The sequence below is a fragment of the Artemia sp. Qi Xiang Cuo genome, chromosome 18 (assembly GCF_049724085.1).
Source record: "Artemia sp. Qi Xiang Cuo chromosome 18, ASM4972408v1, whole genome shotgun sequence".
Lineage (NCBI taxonomy): Eukaryota > Metazoa > Arthropoda > Branchiopoda > Anostraca > Artemiidae > Artemia > Artemia sp. Qi Xiang Cuo.
The window spans coordinates 36,270,400-36,296,780 of record NC_142811.1 but is presented as its reverse complement, the minus strand read 5'-3'; the positions used below and the strand labels follow the sequence as shown (position 1 = coordinate 36,296,780).

Below are 26,381 nucleotides of genomic sequence, written 5' to 3'. Positions count from 1 at the left end.
ACGCATTTAATAAATATTTTTCTAATGTTCCTCATACTGATTCCCGCTCCTCCTCACAGGCTGTATTCCCTTGCTTCAATTTTAGATTCATGTTTTTCTGCCCAACTGATAGCAATGAGATATTTCAAATCATCGATTCTCTCCCTATTAGTTTTACTCCTGACTGTCTTGGATTAAGTAATAAGCTCCTGAAGACCATATCTCCTTTTGTTTTCGAGCCCATCAAGCACATTACCGACCTATCTTTAACCCACGGAGTTCTCCCTGATTCACTAAAGTCAGCCATTGTTATTTCAGTTCTTAAAAAGGGTGATCCAACTGAGATAGGTAATTATCGTCCAATCTCAATCCTTCCTGTTATATACAAAGTGCTCGAGAGAATTATCTTCAGACGTCTGTCTCCCTTTTTGTTTGACAGTCAGCACTCCGTATCCTTGATTTCTCCTCACCAATATGGCTTGGGCCCTGGGCCCTTCAGTGACGGTGAAGACCTGGGCCCTTCAGTGTATCCTGTATTATTTGCTGATGACAGCAACTTCTTCATCACTGGCACCAATCTACCATTGGCAATAACCTCTGCCCAAGTCCTTCTGAACAGAGTCCAGGCGTGGTGCCTTACGAATAACATGACCATTAATAGCAAAAAAAGTCAAATAGTATTATTCAGAACCCCCTACAACAAAGACTGTATTCAACCTGCTCTTGGTCTCAGGTACTCCTCCGATATCCTCCCACAAGTGGAGGTTGCCAAGTTTCTTGGTGTATTTATTGACTCATGCTTGTCATTCTCTAATCATATTTCTTACATAACAGCAATAATTTTGAGACAAGTTGCTATGATTAACAGTGTGAATTATTTTCTTCCTCCTGACATCCTAGTTACCCTCTATTATTCCTTTATTTTTCCTTACTTTTCTTATTGCGGATCAGTTTGGGGAAATACAAACCGTTCCTTCACTGAAAAACTAAAATTTGCCAGCAGTTTTTCGGCTTCTCCGTCTATATCCAACTCGTGATTTGTATTCAGATTTTGGCATAGCTCCACTTGATCAAATTATAGAAAAACTAAACTTATCGCTTGCTTACTCTGCTTTCCACAATAATCTTCCACCTCAACTACTAACCTATTATAATATTAATAATTCGGAAGCCCACTGTCTCCGTTCATCCAATAGAGCCTTTAAAATTCCTAAATGTGTTTCAAGTGCTGCCGAGCAATCTCCCATTTACAAATCTATTATTCAATGGAACAAAATTCCCGCCAGTGTTGAACTAGCCACAAGTTTCTGCAAGTTGTATAAAAATGTAACAAAACTTGATAATATAATTTAATTTTTCCATTTTTAACAAATTTGCTCTAATTAACCATGTTTTATTCTTCTATTTTTTTTTCAGTGTTACTTTAATTTTTTTCTTTTTTTGATCTTTAAAACGTTATCTTCTAGGGTCTGTACTGTTATTGATATTCGTGATATGTTTTTAATCAAATAAAATTTAATTGAATTACTTTACCTTACTGACTGTTCAAATCATGTGAGGAAATCTCCCCCCCCCCCGTTGTAAAATTTACTTGGAAAATTCACTTGGAAATCTTCCTCTTTATTGAAAATTTTCCACGGGGAAAATCCACGGAGAAAATTTGGAGGGGGAAAATTTCCCCTCCAAATTTCTGTTTCCCTACCTTAAAATTACAACCCTTTCTTTAGAGACTATTCCCAAAAGAAATAGTTATTAGACCTTCCAACTATGTCGAATCGATTGATTATCGCAAAATATTGATCGGATGCATTTGGAGAAAAAGGGGCATGGGAGGGTGACTAGTTCTCTTCAATCTTTTTGGTTATTTAAAAGCATACGAGAAATTTTTATCTCGGTCGGAATGAACCCTTCACTGATCTTGTAGGACTATTGATTCGATATGATCACCCCTGTAAAAAAAAAAAAACACGGATCCGTGATCTTTCTTCTGGCATTTTTTTTTATTCCAGATTTTCTAACAGTTCATGGTAACGAACTGTAAGTAAGGAGCGACTCGGCTTCATAGTAACCGAAACTCTAAAAAACGAAAATTTAATATCAATAGATACATCAAAAGAATTAGCTCTTTATACTGATTCCAAATATGTAAGATTAATCAAGTTTAGTTTTACCCATCAAAACTTACGAGCCTGAGAAAAAATTAGCATGATTTTTGAAATAGGGAAGAAACACCCCCTAAAATTCAAGGAATATTAATTAAAAATCACGCCATCATATTGAACGTACTAGAGAACCCTACTGCAGAAGTTTCAAGCTCCTATCTGCAAAAATGTGGAATTTTGCTATTTTTGCCAGAATACTGATCATGGATGCGTGTTTATTTGTTTTTTTTCCCCAGGTGATCGAATTGAAATAATAGTCCTAGAAGATCGGGAGAGGTTGCATTCGAACGGAAATTTTTAAGTACTAAAAATATTGGAGGGCAACTGGGCCCCCTCCCGCTCCCATTTTCCCCCAAAGTTATCTGATCAAAAGTTCGGGATAGCCGTTTTGTTCAACATGATGAACAGTTGAAAGATGAAATAACTAAGTCTTTAGGTTAGGTGTAAAAGGACCCCCCACAGTCCGCGGGGAAAGGACTGTAAGTTATGAAATTTGCCCATTGTTTACGTACAGTATTTGTTTTCGGGAAGTATACTGACATTTTCTGGGTGGGGTTTTGTGTGCTTGGGGTGGTTTTCTATAGGGAGAATCTTCCCTGGGGAGGAGAATTTCTAGGGGATGAATTTTCCAGGGGAAATGTTACACTCGGGGGATTTGACAGAATTGCTATACGAAATTCTTTTTAATTGTCTTACATTCTCTTTGTCAAATTTTTCATGTGGAGATGTTCCGTGAGAATAAACCGGGGGCTATTTTCCGCTTGTTTTGATTTCTGGGAAATAATTTCTACGGAAGGGGGGTATTTCTGGAGGGATCGAGAAACCGATTAGAGATTAAAGTCTAATTCAAATGAAAGAATTCTAAGGAGAACTTTTCAGGCTGAATCGCCCACGAGCAATTTTACAGGGAGGGGATTCTCAGCGAGGATGGAACTGTCTGGAGGGAATTTGACGGGGCGGTGGTGCACTTGAGGTTGGACTAAATTTCCACGGAAGGGTTTTCCCGAGGGGGAGGTGTATATTTCATAGAGAGTGAGCCAGATTTACCGGCATTATTTGAAAAACGAGCAGAAATTATTCCATATACGAAGGGTTGCCCCCTCCTCAATACCTTGCTGTTTATGCTAAAGTTTGACTGTTTGTCCCATTTTTTTAATAGTGGCTACTGAAAACGGGGGCTGTTTAATTAGAATAGGAAACTGTTTTAAAAGTGCTAACAGCTTTAGTGTAAAGAGCAGGGTATTGAGGAGGGGGCAACCCTTCAAAACTGGAATAAATCAGCCAAAATTAATGTGCAATTTTATTTTTATTTTTCATGTACGGTGAGCCAAATTCGAACCTGCATTAGTAGAAAAACATTCAGAAATTAAATAAAAAAAGAATTTTTTTAACTTAAAGTAAGGAGCGACATTAAAACTTAAAACAAACAAAATTATTCCGTATATGAAAGGGACTGTCTCCTCCTCAACGCCTCGTTCTTTAAGCTAAAGTTTGACTTTTTGTCACAACTCTACTTCTTTTTAAAACAATAAAATCGTTAGCATAAACAGCGAGGCGTTCAGGAGGGGGAAGCCCCTTTCATATACGGGATAATTTCTGTTCGTTTTAAGCTTTAATGTTGCTCCTTACTTTCAGTAAAAAAAAACTTGTTTTTTTTCTATTTTATTGTAGATAGGAAACCTCTGAAACCTCTACAGTACAGTTTTTTCGTTTGCTGAATCTGATGTGGCGATTTTCTTTAAGATCGTTTGACCTTTTGGGGGTGTTTCGCCCCTTTTTCGAAAATTAAGTACATTTTCTCAATCTCGTACCTTTTGAAGGATAACATTAAACTTAATAAACTTATATATTTTGAATCAGCATAAAAAGCCAATTCTCCATGTATCTGTTGTTAACAAGATTCTGTTTTTCTAGATTTCCCGTTACTATTGAGCCTAGACGCTACTTACTTACAGTTCGTTACCACGAACTGTTTGGTTTGAACAAGAAATTTTTTTTAAGTAGACACTGAGTGGTGTGTCAAATGTTTGCAATCGAAATAGCGGGGTTATTAAGTAATATCCAACCTGAAGTCGTTAACAAACTGAATGCTAATTTTTGGGCGCGTCTATGGGATATGGACCTTCAGGCCTATGCCTTCCTTCCCAAAATCCAAGACCAGCGTCAGCATGTTTTTATTTATTTTAAATACATTTTATCTTTTTTTTTGTGCCTTTTCGGAACGTCTGAACTGGTTAGTACTCCAAATATATTCCATCCACGTGCCTGTGGCCAATATGCCGTTCTTTCATTTTTTTTTTTTTATAAGTAAATAATGCCATTTAGTATGCAATAGCGTTAAAATCTTGTGAGGGATCTCAGCCGCGCAGTCCCTTTTTCATGCTAATTCACTAATAACCGATTAATCTTTGTTTCAGGTCAGTCTGGGTTCCATTGACTGTCAAGTCCGACAACCATTTGAATATCCACATAGTACTGGATCGTAAATCGTTTTATAGTGGCTGATTATTGATTATCTTTGAAAAATATAAACATTAATTTACTTACGTCATGTGAAAAGCACGTGTTCTCTTTTTCAAGTTTTATTTTTGGTCAGTCGAAATTGAGCTTTCCGAGTGGATTATGCATCTCCCAGGCCTCTAGCCTTGATTTTAATACCAGCAGAATTTTGTGATCTTAGACATGTGGAAGCTGAATCTCACCCGTTATTATCTTAATTAAATGGTGAGTTACTGTCATTACGATTTTTTTTCAGAGTTTTTTTTTGCTTGAATTTTTTACAGATTTTAGAAATAGCCCGTTACTAGATAAATTCACCCTGGTCTAGCATTCGTTCTTGTAATTTCTGAAAACAAAAAGACATTGAACTAGACGATACGTGCTATTTTAATCATTCTGAGTTAGTTCCCAAATTAAACTGTCCCAAATTTTATCTCAATTTTTAATCGTAAAAAATAGATAGGATTAATTTAAAAAAATGGTTCACCCTTCAAGAATTATGGTTGCAGAGTCAGATGCATGAGTTTTTCATCACTAAAAATTTTCTTCGACTATTTTTTCCTCAAAGTTTTAAAATATTTTAGAAATAGCCAGTTTCTCGTCGCTAGATAAATTCATCCTTGTCTAGCGTTAATTCTTGTACTTTTTGAAAACGGAAATAAATTGAGGTTCGCCAAGGACGACACTAATGTATTATCTTAATCATCCTGAGTTAGTTTTCAATTTAAACTGTCTCCAACTCCTCCGTAATTTTTAATTGCAAAAAATAGATAAAATTAATTTGAAAAAAATGGGTTTCTCCTTTAAAAGCAGAGCTGGTTGAACATGGGAACGTGTAACAAGTTTAAAATTCACTTAGCTAAACGTCATTTTTGGCCCAGAAAAATAATTTTCAAAAATATACACTCAGGTAAAAAGCAGACAAAGATTGGAAATGGAAAGAGATGAATCACAAAAAGAGATATTTCTTCAATAGATACATAATTCTGAGTAAGTTCCTAATTTGAACTGTCTCGATCAAGGGCGCGCATCCAGGATTTTTGTTCGGATGCGCATCCGAACAAAAATGTTCGGCTGTATCCAGGGCGCACATCAAAAATTTGTTTATATGCATTTTTGTTATGTGTTAGCGAGTTGGAAAAATCTCAGGGGGTAACCCCGTGCCCCCTCCCCTGGATACAGCCTTGGTCTCGATATTATTCTTCCCCAATTTTGTCCTAAAAACAAATAACTGTTTTGAAAAATGAGCTTTCACTTTGAAAAGCTAAAGGACTAGTTGAGTTTTCCTTTTAGAAGTACCGAAAGAATGGATGCAATAAAGAAAAGTTGGTACTTACGCATTATATGGGCCTTTACAAGGAAGCCAGTCACGAAAAACCGGCCAGACGGGTTAATTCAAGAGACTGCTATAGAGTAATGCAATGCAAAGCGTGGTTTTCATTGCGTTTTCGATATTTAAACTTTTGTTTTTTGGGGTTTAGGGGGAAACAAAGGTACCTAGGTTAGGTTAGGTTACGTATTTAATATATGCTATGCTTTGCCCCCCCCCTCTAATGTGCAAATATATAGTCCAAATTTGTTTATAAACTATTATATATTCGTCCTATTTTATTTCATTAGCATTGACCAAACTTGACTTTTTAGAAAGGCCCATATAATGCGTAAGTACCAAAAAGTTTCAAGGATCAACCCAATTATCTGAGTGATAGATCGTATGAAAAACAAAAGAAATGTAAAGAAAGTGGAGAAAGCCTTAAAATATGAACTAAGGAGGTGTGAAGTGGAGGCCACGGATAAAATTGCCGAAGACCTGGAAGATACAGCTAGACGGCATAATAGTAAAATATTGTACTGGCACGTTAACAAATTGAGAGGGAGTAGTCAATCCGGACTTGGCCCAGTTAAAGATAGGAATGGGGTCGCAATTAGCGATAAGGCAAACACTAAAAAGAGAGATAGGCCGAAAATTTTTAGAACTTGCTTAGCCGAGATGGAGTTGCAGGAAAAGAAATAGAGGAAAATGAAAAAGTTTGTGTTGCTTTAGATGTGAAGGAAGATTTGTTTTGCGAAGAGGAATTAGCGATAGTACCAAAAGGATAAAAAAGTTAGAAGGCTCCATGTGCTGATAGAGTAGTAAATGAGTTTCTTGAATATGGTGGCTCAGAGGTTAGAAATAAGTTACTGAAGATTATGAATATGATTTTTGAAAAAGGGGAAGTACCTAACGATTTTTGGAAAACCTTAATTAAGCCACTTTATAAGAAAGGTGATAAAAGTGAGTGTGGTAATTATTGAGGCATTAGTCTGGTCTCTGTAGGTAGTACATTACTAAGTAATATGATACTTTTTAGACTGAGAGATGCCGTAGACAAAGTTTTAAGAGAAGAGCAGTGTGGTTTTAGAAAAGGTAGAGGATGTGTCGACCAAATTTTCACTCTTAGGCAAATAATTGAGAAGTGCCTGAGTTTTCAAACACCTTTGGTCCTCAGTTTTTTTAGATTATGAGCAAGCGTTCGATTCTGTTGATAGAAGAGCTTTAGTAAAGGTTTTATCCTTGTATGGTATACCAGACAAATACATTAAAGTGATTAGTGCTATGTATGAGAGTAACACTGCTGCGATCAAGTTAGGAAATGAGATTAGCAGTTGGATTCGTATTAAATCAGTAGTTAAGCAGGGTTGTGTTCTATCCCCCTTTCTATGGAGTATTTTGATGGACTTTGTTTTAAGGAGCACATGAAAGGCAATGGGAGACCACGGAATCAAATGGGGAGGAAAAAGTCTCCTGGACTTGGATTATGCTGATGATTTAAGTATCCTAGATGAAAGTGTGAGCAAAATGAATGAAGTTTTATAGGTTTTGCGAGTTCAGTAATGAAATGAAAAGGTAATGTACCATTTCAGGGTAATGAAAAGATTGATCAGGTGGGCAGCTTCACTTACCTTGGTAGTATTATTAGTAAAGATGGTGGGAGCAGTGGAGATGTTAAAAGTAGAATAGCCAGGGCTCAGGGTGTTATTTCACAGTTAAAAAAAAAGGTTGGAAGAATAGGAAGATAAGTCATCAGACCATGATTAGAATCTTAGAAGCTACAGTGATGATAGTGGTCAAAGATAGCTCTGAAGCATGGGTGCTCCAAAAAGAGGATGAAGATTCACTAGAGTTTTTCCAAAGAAATTGCTCAAGGATTGTTTTGTGTAATAGGCTGACTGGCCGTATATCAGACAATAGGCTATACGAAAAATGCGGTTCGATACCGCTCTCTAGGGCTATAATGAAAGAAAGGTTGAGATGGCTAGGGCACGTTGTGCAGATGAAGGATGACAGATTGCCGAAGATTGTTCTCTTCGGCCAACCATCTAGGGCTAAACGGAAAGCAGGTCTTCCCCATTTGGGTTGGGAGGACGTCATAAAGAAAGATTTAAAGGTAATGGGAACTTCTTGGGCGGGTGTAAAAAGGGAGGCTTTGAATAGATCGGGATGGAGGAGGAGCGTGCGCAGCTGTGTTGACCTCAGGTGGCTTGGTGCTGCGGTGAGTTGTTAGTAGTAGTAGTAGTAGTAATCGTTAATTGTCATTAAAATCATTAACTATTGTAAAAAATAATCATTTGTTATTGCCTTCAGCCTAAAATTACATATAGCAACAAATTTAGCCCTTAAAAGGTCTATAATAAAAAAGAAGCTTTAACAATATAGTCTGTTCTACATTTGTGTAATAGAAGGTGCCCACAATTTCAGTTATCCATTGTCTTGGAACGATAATAAAATACATAAGTAATTACAATCAGAGCCGTTCCTAGGGTTGGTGACGCCCGGGAAAAATCAATTGCAGCCCTCCTGACTAAAATATAAGGAAGAAAAGCCTGATCAAAGTGAAAAATTGGAACAAAGTGGGCAATTCCCCAGCCGTGGCGGAGACCCCCCCCCCCACTCACACCACGATGTCTGGGGTAACTTCCCTGATTGCCCCCCCCCCCACCCAGGAATGGCTCTGATTACAATTAAAGGTACCATAATTGAGTTCTGGAACATATCTATTAACAGAGGCACCAAATCACGAAAATGCAGGAGGGAGGGGGGGGAGGGCTAGGATTTACCAGTTTTTTTTTCTAATGAAGATACAAAGAAGATATTTTAAAAAAATTATGGGGACAATTCTTTTCTGATTTCGTTTTTCAATGAAAGACGAAAAAAGCGTATTGTTAAAATCGCCTCTCCCTCTCTCCTTCATTGATGCCCCTGCTCGAACTATTCAATATGTTGTATTAGGGTGCTGCTTCGACATAGTTATAAAACTTGAAAATTGAAACAAAAGAAAAAAAAGAAGCAGAAGGGAAGACTAACTAACTAAAAAAAGGTAGTTATAGTTAAAAGAAGAGTTACCCGATTAGGCTATACTCCATAATGTTGCTTGATTGATTTAATTAGCTTTGATTTAATTTGATTAGTTGCTTGATTTAGATTAGCTTTTTCCCTGCATATAGTGTCCTGGATGCATATTGTATCATTTCATCTAGTTTAACATCCCCTTTAGCAGTCCCTGAAAATTTCTACATGATGCCCGTAGTCGTTTTTGGTATAAATATAGATATGCTTAGATACGCCCTTTTAATAAGCTGGATGTCCTTAATGTTTTTTTTTTTACTTATTGCAATAACATCCTCAACATTCTCTGAAAGTTTCAGCTTAATAACCTTAGCAGTTCTTGAGATATCGTACATATGTCCATTTGAGCACCTGAATGCAGATATGGTCTTTTGATCTATCCTGAAATATTGCATATAAGCCCTTTTGAGAGCCTGAATATACCTAAACTCTTTTGGTTTAGTTCAGTATTAGTAATAGTAGCAATTGTAGCAACAGTAGTTTCAGCTTAATAGTCTTTACCTTTCCTGAGATATTTAAGACAAGCCTATGCCATTTTGACAACAGGGACATCCATAATGTTTTCCACAACTCGGATGTATGTTTTGTCTTTTGATTTAGTTTAACATTCCCCTTAGCAGTCCCTGAAAGGCTAAGATGGACCGTTTTGAAAACCTTGATGTACTTAGTATCTTTTGATTTAGCACAATACCACCCTTAATATTCTCTAAAAATTTCATTTTAATAACCTTTGCAGTTCTGAAGATAATACACAAGCGCCCTTTTGAGCACCTGGATGCAGATAATGTCTTTTGATTTGTTTCAACACCCGTCAATATCCCCTGAAATTTTCAGCTTTAGTCCTTCATGAGGTATTGCAGACGAGTCCTTTTGACAACCTGGATTCCCTTAAATTTTTTTGATTTAGTTCAATAGTAGTAATGGTAGCAATTACAGTAGCAGTTGCAGCAGCAGTGGCGGTCAAAGTCGCAGTCAAACTCAGCAGCCGTTGTCGCAGATAGTCACATTAGCAAGTAGTCCTCATCTCAGTTGTAAGTAGTAGCAGTCATATGTAGTCGTAGTCACAAGCAGTCGCAAGTAGTGGTTGTCGCAATTCGTCATAGACATAGTCGCAAGTAGTGGTTGTCGCAATTCGTCATAGACATAGTCGCAAGTAATGGTTGTCGCAATTCGTCATAGACATAGTCGCAAGTATTAGCAGTTACAGTCGAATCCCTAAGTTATGACAGTCGCAGTCACAGTCTTAGTAATCGTAGTCACAGTTGTAGTAGTAGAAGTAGTAGTAACTCTGAAATTTTCAAGTTAGTACCTTTAGCCCTTCCTAAGATATTGAAAATACATACTTCGACACCCCGGATGCATATAGCCCATTGTCTTTGAATTATATCAATGTCCCCTCAACCTTCACTGGAAATTTCGATTTGATGCCCTTGCCATTCCTGAGCAATTTTGTTTAAAATAGTTCAAACATCAGCTAATAAGAACTCCGAGGTTGACACAAACCCATTTTTTCACTTTGATATTGTTACTTTGATACCAGTTTTGATACTTTGATGAATATTTGATTTTTTTTAAATTTTGAAATAAGGAATTTTTAAAAACTTGAAATTTTTGCAATTAAAAACGAACAAAAATTAATTAAAAAAAAAACTTTCCGAAAAATAAGCTTTTAAAAGAAAAGTAAAGGCCACTTTAAACTTAAGCTCGGCAGATACAAATACCTTTTAAACTTCAAACTCAAAACGACCAGAAATTACTATTAAAGAATAACTGAAACCCAAAATGAACAGAAATTAAATAAACAATCATAGCAAAAACATACAACAAGTAATAATATAAATGAATAAATAGATCTTAATGCGAGTAATATGAAAATCAAGCTCAAAACAAAAAAAAAAATTTCGTATTGAAATATAAATGAAACTAAAAAAGAACAGAAATTAAATAAACAATCAATGCAAAAAAACATACAATAGATATTAATGTAAATTAATAAATTAAATCTTAAAACGAGTGAAACTTAAATTGAATATCCAAATCAAGCTTTAAACGAACAAAAATTACCACAAACAAGAGTTTGGGTATGACCTCCTTTTCTCACTGTAAAAGTCTAGGCGCTTTACTGAAAATTACTGAATTTACTGAAAATTACCGTCATAGGCACTTTACTGAAAATTATATGCGTCTTGAACAGTCTTGGAAAGTATAAAAGAACATCAAACTGAATATTTGATGTATAATGATATTAATTGTTGAAAGATCCATCTGTTCAAGAATCTATCTCACTGTAATTTTATTTTTATTTTCAATGCTGTAAGAACTGGAAAAGAAAATATTTGTAATATAATTCGTTTTCAGTTAAGCGCCAATGACCCAGTAGGCTTTTGGTTTTTATTTACAGTTAGGAAAGGAGGCAGTATCCAAACACTTGTTTGTAGTGAAACTATATTTGTCTTTAACAACTTTAAAAAGAGCTAATAAATTAAACTGAATATTTGATGTATAATGATATTAATTTCTGAAAGATCATCAGTTGAAAATTTTACTGTAATTTTAATGTTTATTTTCAATATTAAGTACAAAAGAAGATATTTGTAATAAAATTGGTTGTCAGTAAAGCGCCTATGACGGAGTAGGTTTTAGACTTTTACAGTGAGAGAAAGAGGTGATACCGAAACTCTTGTTTGTAGTGATGTTTCTTCGTTTCAAGCTTGATTTCCATATTTAATTTAATCCTCACTAATATTAAGATTTATTTATTAATTTACATTCATATCTATTGTATGTTTGTTTGCATTGATTGTTTATTTAATTTCTGTTCGTTTTAAATTTCATTTATGCTTCTATAGAAATTTTTTTTTTCTTTTTAAGCTTGATTTTCATATTCAATCTAAGCATTACTCGCTTTCAGATCTATTTATTCATTTGTATTATTACTTGTTGTATGTTTTTGCTATGATTGTTTATTTAATTTCTGTTCTTTTTGGGTTTCATTTATTCTTTAATAGTAATTTCTGGTCGTTTTGAGTTTGAATTTTAAAAGGTATTTGTATCTGCTGAGCTTAAGTTTATAATGGCCTTTACTTTTCTTTTAAAAGCTTGTTTTTCGGAAAGTTTTTTTAATTATTTATAAAAGAAATACTGATAAATCATATTTTGCCCTCAGTAAAGCATAAATGATGTTCTAGCCTTTACAGGGTTTGAGAGGTTGATAGCTCCACAATTATTTGCAGTGGAAATTACTGCAAAAGTTCGTTTTAAGCTTCGTTTATTGATCCATCTGCTGTTTTTACTTTTTTTTCTGTTTGCTTTAGGTTTTTTGTATTCATTCATAGTAGTTTTTATTCGTTTTAAGTTTAACCTATTGTATGTCTTCATTTCTGGTTTTAATAAGACTCTTTACTTTTCGGTCAAAAAGTTTTTTTTTAGTTTATATCAATAAAGGAAGTAAAGAAATCCTTTTTTTGTTTTCTTGTGTTATTAAATATTGTCTGTCTTTCCTGCTATTTCCTTTTTTTGGTATTTTTTTTTTTGGTCAGACCTTTTCAATCTGCTTCTAAGATAACTTTTAAAATCGTTTGATCATTTTTAATTTTTATGTTTCAGATAAGTCATTGGGTTCGAATCTCACTCGAAATGTTGCAAAATACTCATGTTGCAATCTCAGACGTTGAATTAGTGACAGAAGATATGAAAATTCGAATCCAATCGAAACTTTATGGAAGCGTAACAAGGTAAGGATTTTTTTAGACAATCTTTTACTAGGGTTTCTACTCTAAATTGCCAATGTGGTGTGGCTAGTCAGTCGGGCAAAATCAAAACAATTCCTCTCCAATTAGAAAATCTTGAATGACTGCTTTTTAAAGTTTCTATATTTTACAAAAAGGAATAGCAAACAGTGTGTCTTGATCGAAGATAAATAAAAAAGTAGATATCTAGCTAGCAGATGTAAGTAATTTATGGAGCAAGGACGGTTGTCATTTATGGTGTATATAATTATTGAAACCCCTTTTTACAGAGAATGCTGATGCATTTCTGGCGACTAATGTATTAAGGAAGATATGCAAAGACTTAAGGCTCAAGAAAACGGCAATTTGTTTTACCAGTCTATTAAAAATTGTGTTTTCGCAAGCAAAACAACACATAAAGAACATTATAGGAGTAGTCAAAAGGGTAGGCTGGGTAATAAGTTAGCTCCCATCCCTCATGAATTTTTGTTTTTTTAAAGAAGCCCAGTTTAAATTTAAATACGGAATATTTAAAGTAAGAATTTTGATAATCTCAACTCGTTGCACCTTCGTGAGGGATGTTCAGTACATTAGTTCCTAATTTCTTAGAACCGTCATCAGGTTCTGACCTTGGTTTTGGTTCCTGTTTTAATCAATTCATTTGAGAAAAACTCTAGCTTTGTGGGAATATATTGTACGTTTATGCATGGACATAGGGAATTTCTTCCATGTATGCATTGACACAGGGGAATTCTACCCACGCCTCCTAAAGATTGATCCCAATGGCCCTGCTCTATGGGAATTCAAAAATCTCCATGCATAATGTAGTTGTTTTGGTTTTGGGCTTCCAACCCCTCCCTTGTACTTCAATATCCACCTTACCTCTAGGGTATGACCTGTGTTTGTCTTTATAGAATATATGGGTAGTTTCTGTGGTTACTAAATTTGGCTATTGTAAGTAGCGTTGCCATCCACTATAGAGGGTGTTTATTGTTAAAAAGTCACTGTCTGCAAATTTATGACCCATAAAGATCTGCCATATTTTGAGATCAGATTGATAATTGATATCGCCCCAAGGCATTTGGTACTAGTATTTTCTATCGGTTTTAGTTATTTCAGTTATTGTTAAAATAGGCAAACCCACTAAACTGAGTAGAAGCTAAGACCCCAAGGGTCTACTGCCCCCCCCCTCTCTAAAAAAAAGCCTAGCGAACAATTTGGGGACTGGAGGCTGGTTTCTCCATCCCGACCATACCCCTCGCCAACTGTCGGGTATTAATCGTGAATACTATGTCCTCCAGCTTAGCATCCAATTGATGAAATGTCTTCAGCCGGCATCTAATCCTAACCAAACATTCTTCTATTATTAATTGATGACTACTTGTTTCTATTCCATCTGACATTTTGGCAAGTTGGGGAATCAGGTCTTACAATTCGATTGAGATGATTCGTAGAATTCAAAATTTCTGTATTGGCTGTGATAACCAATCGTATTTCAGACCTTTTTAGTCGAAGAAGATGTTTGATTAGTGTGGGGTTAAATTTAAGAAATATTTCCATTGTTTCTTTACATCCCTCGTTCCTGTACCAGTTTTGTTCCGCCCTTTGAAGGGTGTGTCCCTCTATAGCTGCTTTCAAGCATCTCTGAGAGATTGGAATGAAAGGTTCCGGTTCATAACAAGTCATTGATACCCCAGCCTTAGCTGCTTTACCCGTAAATTTATTATCCGTAATCTGAGGATGTCCTGTGGTCAACATTGGTATAATACGGTTACCGTTGTATGCTAGTCTGTTTGAAGCTTCATAGTACTCCCACTCGCTTTTTTGCCTGCTCTTGGTATTGTCATGGGCCTTCACTCATGCTTATGCTTGGTTATCAGATGAGATACATATGTCCCTGCCTTTAATTTTTAATTGGTCCAGCCTCTTTGCTGTCTGTTATGTTCCAAACATTTCAGCCTGGAAGGCCGTTGAAAATTTACCCAAGCAGTAACTTGTTATGTCTTCATTCTTACCAGGGGCATTATCGTATATCACCATTCCACTCTCCTGTTTTCTGTGGGTGTACGAGCTATCTGTATAACAAGATTATTGCGTTATTTTGTGAAGCAGTGCAATTTCCTGCTTCCTGATTCAACCTATGAGACAATATTATCCTTAGGCAACTGCAGCTCCCCAGACTTGAGCAGTAGTGAGTTGCCTGCGTCTACGTGGCTGTTTATTTTTCCACTCCGAGTTTGCCGTCTCTGATTCGTTGGTCAGCAATCTTTAGTATGACAACACTTTGTATTGCTTCCTCCTCTAAAAAAATTTCTATAGGTTGGAGTCCTACCCATACTTCTGTGGATGCCGTGGCAGTTCCATAGTATGCTGATGTGATCATTAGGAGGCAAGCCTTTTTGCCCTTATTAAAGGGGTCATATGTGTCTGAATTTTAGCCAAGTTAGCCTAGATCACCGTGCAAATGACAGCATTGGTCGAATTACTGTCTTGTTATACATGGTCTTGTTTGGCGCTAAGCCAGAGCTTTTTCCACCATTTGTGGGTACTGGCTAAGGGATGTTGTAGCTGTCCGTCCTTTCTCGGCACAGCGACCTTTGCAGCGCAACTGATAATCAATTATGATTCTCAGGTATTTCAGTCGTTTTTTAGTAATATCAGGTGACCATACATATTAAAACTAAGAGAGGCTTTCCGTTTCTTCTTATTAGTGAAATACTGCCGCTTCAGTCTTTTCAAGAGGAAAACGCAATTTATGCTTTTGTACCCATATCTAGATTGTGTTGAACATGTGCTGCTCTAATTCAAACAGAGTTTTCAGACATTGCCTCGTAGAAGAGATAATAGATCAGCGGTGCTTATCTCTTTTTACCCAAAATGCCATTTTAGCAGTCTCAAAAGATTATTAATAAATCATAATAAAGGTCCAAATATATGGAGAGCTCATACCTCCTTGAGGGCAACCTCTTAGAATAGCTTTAACTTTTTTTTTACTCCCTTAAGCTCCTTGACGGTTGCTGTGCATACCGGAATTCCATCTTGTGTAGTTTCATATATTTCCTCTTATGGCTATAGCGTATTCCTTGATTTCCAGTGCTTGCTCTATGTGCCATACCAATTGGTGTACAGCTGTTTCTGTAGAGAATCCGGTTTTAAAACTCATTTGGTTTTTGTTTATCAAATTTTTGGCCTCAGGTTTGCTCATGAGGTACCAATGAATTATTCGTTCAGCTGAAGGTGTGTTGTACCTTCCTTAATTCAAGATGGTTCCGCTGTCCTCTTGTAAAGCGCTCTAAGAAGTATATGTCCCCCTATGCCAGTTAACAGTTGGAAATTAAGCTTTTCAATTTCATCAACCAGGTCCATGTCAATGGATAAATGAGTCTGTTAATATTTCCCTTGACATGAGACGTGACTATTGCTTATTTTCTTAAGCCCAAAGAACCTGTTGCAGGCCACCATAAGGCCAACTAGACTTTCTGGTGGGCCCCAAAGGGCTTGGAGGTTGTATCTCCTAGTGGTAGGGCTCACCACCATTTATCATCTCCTTCCCCCCTGTGGCTGTTTTTTCGTCCCAACTTTGAATCCTGAATGAATCCCCCTTCTATCTCGTGGAGAAAATGTCTGGACAAAAATCAATCCTGCTCAAGATTCTATCGTCCATTGTATCTATAATCCAATGTACGTTGTCATCTTTCTAACTTCGCACCAAGACTGCTTATCACCCTGATTGGGGTAAGTTTAGCAGCCACCGTAAAGCTTTTTTTTTTTTTTTTTTCCCGGGCAAACTAGGATTTTTTACCTTGCCTTTTTTCTATTACTTTCGTTTTCGTTACTAGTACCACCAGTATCAGTATGACAACTAGGGATAATCCTCCCATATTCAAGCCTAGTCATTTTGACAATTGGTGCCCCCTCGGGCGTGGTATTTTGACATAGGGCTTGCCTATCGCTTTTTGGTCTGTTTCTAGACAAGCCTTCCTCGGTAGTGTCAAGGTGTCTGCGATTACTTCCACGCTCCTTCAGAGAGCCCTACCTGCCAGTTTCAAACCAGCTTTGGTTGGTATTCCTCAACCCTCAAAGGAGAGGCAAGGGTCACCCACGTCTTGCCGTTCGTCGGCAGCAAGTGGCACTCGATTCTCAGAAGCATTTTTGGCAAGGTAAACTCCTTGTTTCAATGGATTTTTCCTGCTTAGTTGTCGGTGCTTGATATGTCTAGGTAGATTCTTCCCCCGATCATGGTTTGTGCAGCCATTTACTGGCTTCTTTTGAGTCTCTTCAGCTATAACCATCGCAGACGAATAACCATCAATAAAAATGTCTGAGTCCACGCTTGTGCCATCTGGGGACTGAGGGTCCGTTATTTTGACGCACTTATTGTTTATGCTTCTTATAACGACATAAACAAAATAATATCCTGCTAGACATCAAGTTCAAGGCATCCGTTCCGTAGCAGAGAGTCAACATGATAACATCCAGATATCAGCTTTGGGTGGAACCTGCCGTGCATCGTTTCGGCCTCCCTTCTTGTTTGCCGGTCGCCACTTATTGATACTGTACGATATTGTTCGCCTAATGATAGGGAATCTTCCTGTTTGACTAGAACAGGTTCGACCCCCTGTATATTTTGGTGACCCTGAGCACGGACAAAACCAAGATTTATACATTGTACCTTTTCCTCAGGATCCACCTAGAATCATGTACCCCCTCCAGGGGCGAATCTCCAGCATTTTTATTGGGGAGGGGCAAGAGGGGTCCATATCCAGATAGTCAAAGGGCATGGGATGTATAATAATTTTTTTCTTCGCATTATGGGGGGGGGGCCAACTGCCCCCCTTGCCACCCCCAAACGACGCCCCTGACCACCTCAACCACTTTACGAAATGCCAGTTCCCACCAGTCAATCTCAGCTTGGCTGTGAATTCCACAACATATTTGCCTCATGGCCAGACACTGGGGAGGGTGGCCAATGGCTGGGTGGCGACTGGGATTAGCAGTGGTAGGACCCAATTTGTGAAATGATAATGACAGTAACTGCTGCTCTCAGTGACTACAGGTGACTGTTGCCACCACTGCCCCCAATTACTACGGGTAGGGCAGGTTGCGCTTATGTCTTCCCAGGCTTTCCATGAAGATTGGGATTTCGTTTTCCCGACTTGAAGCCAAATTAAAATTTATAATTACATTTCAAAAGCTTTGACATTTCCCCATTTATGTTAGATGATTTTATCTTACTGCTAGTTTCTTACGCTGGAGCAGGAAAAATAGGCGAATTACATAAAAATAATTAGGGCAAAATAATAAAAATAATGAAATCTTGGAGTAAAATGGGCCCAACCCCTTTTTACCTGCATGATCGCTATCACAGCCAACAATTACGGCGTCATTATCCTTAAGAAAATAATCAACTCTTCTAAGGGAAGAGATTATTACGATGTTTGTGCTGAAGAACTTCAAATGTGATGGCTGTGAACGTTGGTTTGGACATGGCGTCGAGACATGCTAGATACTGATTACATTCGTTTTACCGTATGCCTAAAACTGGATTCGCACATTATGCCAAACAAGTGGTGCTGTTGCAACAGCAACAGAAATGGAGTTGACTAGCTAACATCAGGCTCTCAGGCTTCATATATGGCAGTTCTAGAGTAATTCTTTTGTGTGTTCAAAGAGATACGTGTTTGAGCAATTAGGTGCGACGTTGAATACTACTAAAGAGCGGGTAACTACCTTGGAGCAGGAAGTTTCAACAAAGTTTAACTTAAAAGATGTGACCGACAAAATTCGTGAAAGTGTCACGGACGGAATGATGGCTCCAGGTTGTGATTAATAAAAAAAAACAAGTTTTTTAAACTGAAAGTAAGGAGCGACATTAAAACTTAAAACGAACAGAAATTATTCCGTATATGAAAGGGGCTGGGCCCGCCGCAACGCCTCGCTCTTCACGCTAAAGTTTGACTTTCTCACAACTCTTTTTTTTAAACAATAAAAATTTTAGCGTAAAGAGCGAGGCGTTGAGGAGGGCACAGCCCTTTTCATATACGGAATACTTTCTGTTCGTTTTAAGTTTTAATGTCGCTCCTTACTTTCAGTTTAAAAAACTTGTTTTTTTTATTTAATTTCTGATCGTTTTTTAGTTAATGCAGCTTTTATTTTGGCTCGCCGGCATTGAATAAGTAGCCTAAACAAAATTTGCATAAAAATTTTACTTTTCTTTTGCTTAATGGCTGTCTCTAAATTTGGTTCTGACGTAGTTTACAAGTTAAATTACGTAACGAACTTCTATATTCGTATATTTTTCTTCTGGAAAAAAATACACAATTGCAGATTTTTTCAGATATGAGCTTGAAACCTATGTTATAGGGTTGTCTGATACGCTGAATCTGACGGTGTGATTTTCATTAAAATGTTTTCACTTTTAGGGGATGTTTCCCCCTCTTTAAAAAATCAGGTAAATTTTCTCAGGCTCGTAGCCTTTGATGAGTAATACTAAACTTAATAAAATTCATATATTTAGAATCAGCATTATAAGCCCAATCTATTAATACATTTTTCGACATCAAAGTTCCGTTTTTAAAAGTTTCGCTTACTATTGAGCCGAATCACTTGTTTTTTTTATTGTTTTTTTTTTATTACGTATATTTTATTACGTATATGATGGGATTCTCCTCTTAGTCAATACCATATTGACTACGCTAAAAGTTTAAAAAAATATTAATTCAAAAAACCCTTAATCACAAAGACCGTTTAATTAGAATAGATAGCTCTTTTGAAAGCACTAAAAAAAACTGTTGCGTAAAGAGCGAGGTATTGACTTGGGGGAGAACCCCCTCATATACGTAATAATTTATGTTCATTTTAAGTTCTAATGTTGCTTTTTACTTTCAGTTGAAAAAACTGGTTTTTTAAAATTTAATTTCTGATTGTTTTTTAAATAATGCTTGGAAATCTGGCGCCCCCTTCATAGAAATGCCCCTTACCCCAAAGAAACATCCTCCACGGAAAGATTCTCCCGAGTAACCCCCTCCTCCAGCCCCCCCCACCAGAAAAAAAATTCTTCCTGAAAATGTCTGTATACGTTCCAATAACCAATACAATATGTAAGCAATGGGCAAAGTTCATAACTTGCAGCCCTTCCCCTGGGAACTGTGGGGGATTAAGACATCCTAAAATACATATTTACTAGATTTTCGACTATGCTGAACAAAATTGCTATCTCAAAATTTTAATTGGGTGACTTTGAGAAAAAAATGAGCGTGGGAGGGGGCCTAGTTGCCCTCCATTTTTTTTTGTAACTTAAAAAGGGCACTAGAACTTTTAATTTCAGTTCCAATGAGGCATCTTAGATTATTCTAGGACCAATGGGTCAATACAATCACCCCTGGGAAAAACAAAACAAAAAACAAATAAACACGCACCCGTGATCTTTCTTCTGACAAAAAATACAGAATTCCACATTTTTGTAGATAAAAGCTTGAAATCTGTGCAGTAGGGTTATAGGATACGCTAAATATGATGTTGTGAATTTCTTTAAACTTCAAGAATTTTTAGGGGGTCTTTACCCCTTTTATCGAAAATCAGCCAAAATTTTCTCAGGCGCGTAAATTTTGATGGGTAATATTGAACTTGATAACACTCATATATTTGAAATCAGAATTAAAATCTGATTCTTTTGATGTATCTATTGGTACCAAAATTCCGTTTTTTAGAGTTTCGGTTACCATTGAGCCGGGTCGCTCCTTACTTACAGTTCGTTACCACGAACTGTTTGATAGCGTAGCAAAAGAGTTATTGAAATATGGTATTTGGGAAATTTGAGATAAATGACTGAAGATTTGGAGTATAATTTTTGAAAAAAGGGCAAGTATTTAGTAATTTTAAGATAACTTTAATTACCTTTTATTGGAACGGGAATAAGAGGTAAAGTTTAAAAAAAAAGAACGTTGTAGTTCAGGAAGGGGAGAGATTGGAACGACCAAATTTTCATTCTTAAATAATTAATTGAGGAGTATCTCTATCATCAAACCCTTTAGTTCTCAGTTTTTTAGATTACGAATAGGCAATTTATTGAGCTCATAGAGAAGCTTTAGTGAAGGTCATATCCTTATATGTACCAGATAAGTATATTGATGTGATTAGTGTTAGGTACAATTTACGAAAATAAAGTTGCTGCGGTTAACGCGGGAAGTGAGGTTAGTAGTTGGCTCGGTTTGGAATCAAGAGTTAAGCAGGGTCATGTCCTATCTACTTTTGTATGGACTATTTTGGTGAACTTTGCCCTAAGGAAATGGCAAAGGCTATATGAGAAAATGGTATTAAATGGGAAATTAAAACTTTCTTAGACTTAGATTACACAGATCATTTGAGTGTTCTAGATATTTTTTTTTGTAACATTAATGAATCTTAAGAGGTTTTGATAGTCCATTGTGCGAGAATAAGTTTGGAAATTAATGTTAAGAAGACTATGTCCCTTGGACTAGGTATAAATGAGGGTAAAGGGGTGATGTTAGGTAGCGAGAAAATCGATAAAGTGGAGAGCATCGCTTATCTAGGTAGTAGCATTAGTAAAAATGATGAAATGGAGTGAAGGTGTAAAAAGTAGAGTAGCCAAGACAAAGGGTGTTTCTTCGCATGTGAAATGTTTCGGAAGAATTGGAAGATAATCTTGCGGACTCAGATTAGAATGTTGGAAGCCCCAGTCACGACAGTGGTAAAGTATAGCTCTGAAACATGAACACAATGATAGGCGCTGAGAGAGATTTAAGTTTTTCAAAGGAAATGTCTTAAGGATAGTTTTAGGCACTTCTTTGGCTGACCATATTCCAAACAGTAAGCTGTTCGGAACATGCGGTTCGATCCCACATTCTGGGGCTCTTATGAAAGAAAGGCTAAGATGGCCAGTTCATCTTTTAGTTATGAAGGATGGCAGATTACCAAATATTGCGGTTTTTGGTCATCTGTTTGGGGCCAAACGAATAGCAGGTCGTTCCTGAATGGGGAAGAGCCAATAAGAAAGGATTTAAACTAAATTGAAACTACTTGGCGGAAAGGAGGGTAAAGAGTGAAGCTTTGATTAGATTGGGGTAGAGGTAGAGTATGTGCACTTGTGTTGGTAAAAAAAAACAAAGGGAACAAAAGCGAGAATGGGGTTTTGTAAGGCCAACGAAAATACTGGGTGGAACAAGACAGATATCTTGAAACGACAACCGCCTCTCTTCTTCAATGCTAAACGAGAAAGTTAGAAGGCGACAAGTTCACATTTTCTGAAGGAAAATGTGAACGAACCCAACCAGATAAAAGCAAACAATGCGAAAAGCAAACAGAAAAAAAACAAAATTGGAAGAAATAAAAAACCTGTTACAGTCATGTTTAGTAAAGTGTTCTTTTACCGTTTGGCTCAGACACGATCGAATGCATCACAAGGGGCCAATTAAGTTAGTATTTTTGTCTCCAGTTTGAACAGATGCTTTACCTTCTTCTTTGCAATTATGCAAGTTGAATTAAAGAGTAGCGACCAGTCTTTCGCATCTCTCACAACAAAAATGGGGTATAAATTCTTGACAAGAAGAAATACAATAAAATGAAGACTAAGGGAGAAGTAGTTTTCTGGAGAGAGTGTCTGAAAGATTTGAGCAAGGAATAGCATTCCTTGTGAACAAGATGTATTTCGAGAAGAAGCCGAAACAGAAATCCATTAGTGATAATATGTATGTGACTTATATATACATAAGCTACATCGATTGTCTGTCGTCAAAATAGGTAGTTTTGTGGAATAACCAATACTCGTTGACCCTGTATTTTAACAGAAGTTTTTCCAAACTACTGCAGTGATGAAACAATTTAGTGTCAGCAATTGGTCTATTCAGCAGTTTCTTACTGAGAAAGTCCGCCCAACGTGATGATTGTATTTATATTCATGGACAAAAAAGAAAAAAATCTGGGATTAGTGACCAGGCTTGTGCGTAGATGTAGGGTTTGAATGTTTGGCAGTTGATATTAAAACATCCTCTATGATTATTCCTAAAGGCAGAAAAATTATCATTAATTTTTTTTTTAGAAATCGAACTAACGCGAACTGTCTTATATTTTTCTTCTTTTTATAGCTGTTTTTGTCAGTTCATCAAGTTGATTTTATAATGTTAATATTTCGAGACGTTTTTCTAATTTTCTTTGCTGTTATGTCAACATTGAAAAATATGATGTTGCGAAGGTTCTTGAATAGTTATGAAAAAAGTCATGACCGCCCCTTGGTTCTATTTTTTGTATTAAAAAGTTCTATTTGCCGGGTAGTAAAATCTTCTTTAATTTTTTTGTTACTTTTTGGTGTATTCGGAGACGAAAATGTTTTTTTAAGTACCTCTGCTAGATTTGACCTTGTAGTTTAATTTCACGCGCAGAAGACTGCCCTTTAAATGGCTAAGAACATCACTTACAATGTTTGGATCAAAGTTTATGCATCTAACGAAATTCTTCTCTGCCTCGAATTATTAGCTACATTACTCGAATCAATTCTTATCCGCCTGTAAAATATGGTTACGTCCAAGTGAGTCTTGTTAAACTTAAGTGCTGAGGGTATTACAAAAGCAATTTCTGAGGAAGGAAATGAGGAGGTTTGGAAGATGAACTTGTCCTCGCGAACTTCACAATCGTGTTCGTCGACTTAATGGTGATGAATTAGATCCAAACAGCTAGAATTTTATAAGGACCAGAGAGTTTTTCTGGGGAGGAGGTATCTGGAAACGCGCAATAAAATTCGTTTTCTGGCCCAAGTTTCTCCCCCTCCCCGAATGTCTTCAGCTATGAGTGGTCTAATAGAAAGATACAAACTGGAATAACGTTCCTATATGCAACGTGATATGCCCGATATCTTGTATACCTGTTACAGGTGAGGAGTTTTTGCTGTCGACTTCATGAAGGCCAAAATTGAACTGAAATATTGAGATGAATGCACGTAGCTTGTTTTAACAGTTATTATTGTTGGTAATGCAACTGTCACTTTTGTTGGCAATAATATTATTATTGTATAAGCTACTTTAAGTACGTGCTGCGAAGATAATCCCACATACCCTACATGAGAAAAAAGCACTGACTATTGGCTCACAATTTGTTGGAATTTGTTATCTTATTAGTAATTAGATAAGGCATAGTACTTAACTGCACTATTAAAAGCCGAAGTATTAGTTTGCTTAGATGTATCATACTAAGAATTGCCAGTAAAATGATTTGCTGCAGGAGATCCCAGGAATTTACAAAGACAAAGTAAAATTCAATTTTCAGTTCTTAGTTGTTTTCCGCAGGGCAGGCCTTTTGAGCTTTCGATTGAGGAAGGGCCAGTGTTACCAACAACTCAAAACAAAATGTACCACAATTGCATGAAAAATGTACCAAAGTCAAAAAAAAATGTATCATATCCCAATTTTTTTTCCGCATGTTACGCTTCGCCTAACACGCGGATCGTTGGTGACGTAAAGTACTATCTATGAAAATTTTGTATAAGAACATTTTCGTTCACTTTCTTTCTCCATTCCTTTATTTTTTCTTTATCTCCTAATACAGTACATTATTCCTGACAATAATTGAAGAAATTGTTCAGAGTAACATATATTACAACAGAGACATTTTACTACAGGCCAACAAAAGTCATTGTTTTTCGGCCATTTACGACCATTTACAAACTTGGCAAACCTTAGTAAACTTTTTCAAACTCAAAACGAGCAGAAATTAACTTGAATAGGGCTCAAACCCCCTATGCCTTCCCAAGGCCAGAACATAACTTGCACTTTACTGAAAAAATATAAATGTTTTTACTTTAATAACTTTAATAAATCAAATAATATAAACATTTTGATTACTAAACATCAGCATATGTAGGGGAGACTGGGGCACCTCCGTGCACTTTTTAATCAAAGTTACCTGCTTCGGCTTGTGCGCGCTATCGGGACTTCTTATTTGGCACCAGCATAGCTTAGCCACTTGGACAGAGCCTGGACAGAGTTAAAGCGAAAATATGCAAGCGCTGCTAAGTAGTTGACGTTTTCCCTGGGTCCACAAAATGTCCGAAACTGCCCCTATATAGGGGCAGCTTTGCACAGGTGTGGGGGTAGCTCCGGACATGCTTTCAGATACTGTATTCTTCAGATATAGGATACAAAAGTAAATAGAAAAGAAAAAAGGTTCATAGTTATCAAACTTAAATCACTCAGCGGATATGATCCAACCAAAGACCTGCAAAAACATAAGTAGCTTGGACCCGAGCAGTTCCACCGTGTCGAGTCACCTCCAGCTTCTTCACGACATCTTCAAACGACACCGATGCCTTGTCTTCAATATCAGGAAAGTGAAATCGATCAGAGTCTTTCTTTCTCCGTAGAAAAGAAACCTGAAACTCCCTGTTCATAATATCAGTCTCCAAGATCTTTGCTGCATAAAGAACAAAATCTTTCTTAAGCTGAAACCTCACTAGCACAAATTCGTCAACCTTGATCTCTTCTGGAATGAATGAAACTTCACTTTCAGTTTCAGGTATTTCACAGTCTGACCCTGCATGGAGGCTTTCATCTGAAGAGTCATGGAAAGAGATTTCCGAAGGGGAGGAAGGTTCTCTTATCGTTGACAACTCTTGCTCCTTGCTCTTTGCCAGTTTTACTCTTTTCCTACCAGTCTTGTTTGCTGACTTTGCTTGTGCTCTTTTCTCCAGATCTTCTTTCTCTGGCGTATCCGTTAAAATTCTCGTTTTGCCAACTCGAGCCCTATTCACAGTTAGCTTTCTTGGTTTAGCCTTCGGGAATGGAAAAATGTCTTCTGGATTGACATCATGTTTGGGCCCTGGTGGTTGCTCTAAGGCCGAGGAATTCAGGACAGGGTCAGCAACTGCTTCCAAAGTATTCCTAGACTCTACCCTATCAGTTACTTCTCCAGCGGTGTTTGGTCTGTCTGAGACCTTAGCGGCGATGAAGTCTGCATCAGTGAACGCTGATCTTGAGAATGGCCATATTCCTGGTTTTGAAAAGCCCGATGTGATGTTGTTCGGAGTAAACGCTAGGGGATAAGCTTGACCAACTAGGTTTGCGGTGTGAGTTATTTGAAATCTTTCGTGTGGATGGTTTGTTTGCCACTCGCCGAACTTAGCCCTCAGATACGCCTTGAACGGGCCATAGACAGATATATCTAAGGGCTGCATTTTGTGGCTGCAGTGTGGCGGAAATGTGAGAAGCACTACTCCATTCTCTTTTGCATATAGAACTGCCTCCAAATAAATATGGCTTTCATGGTTATCGAGGATGAGCAACACCGGATTCTCCTTGTCGCATCGAGTGTGCTTGACGAAGTGCTTCATAACTTCTAAGAAGTTCGGTCCAGTCATCCAACCAGACTGGAAAGCTAACCCAAGGCTACCAGGTGGTGCTCCATGGAGCATGTGTTCTCTGAAGTGCACGCGTGGGAACACAAACGCTGGGGGGACGGTGTTCCCGATGGCATTAACGATGCAACACACTGTAACTAACTCCCCCCGCTCAGCAGCAACGGCCCTGCCCACTTGCTTTATACCAGATTTCGCTATGACTTTAGGGCTATCCATGACAGTTGTTACTCCGGTTTCGTCTAGGTTGTACACTCGTTCAGGTG

The 26,381-nt window shown here is 37.2% G+C and overlaps 1 protein-coding gene across 1 annotated transcript in view; it reads left to right on the top strand.

The window, feature by feature from the left end:
- Window positions 1-26,381, top strand: part of LOC148941454 (uncharacterized) — a 157,851-nt gene that overhangs the window by 55,140 nt on the left and 76,330 nt on the right. Inside the window, 2 exon segments of the mRNA XM_089104451.1 lie at window positions 4,559-4,865; window positions 12,634-12,761. Coding sequence (XP_088960577.1) covers window positions 12,664-12,761 — 98 coding nt within the window. The 5' untranslated portion in view covers window positions 4,559-4,865; window positions 12,634-12,663.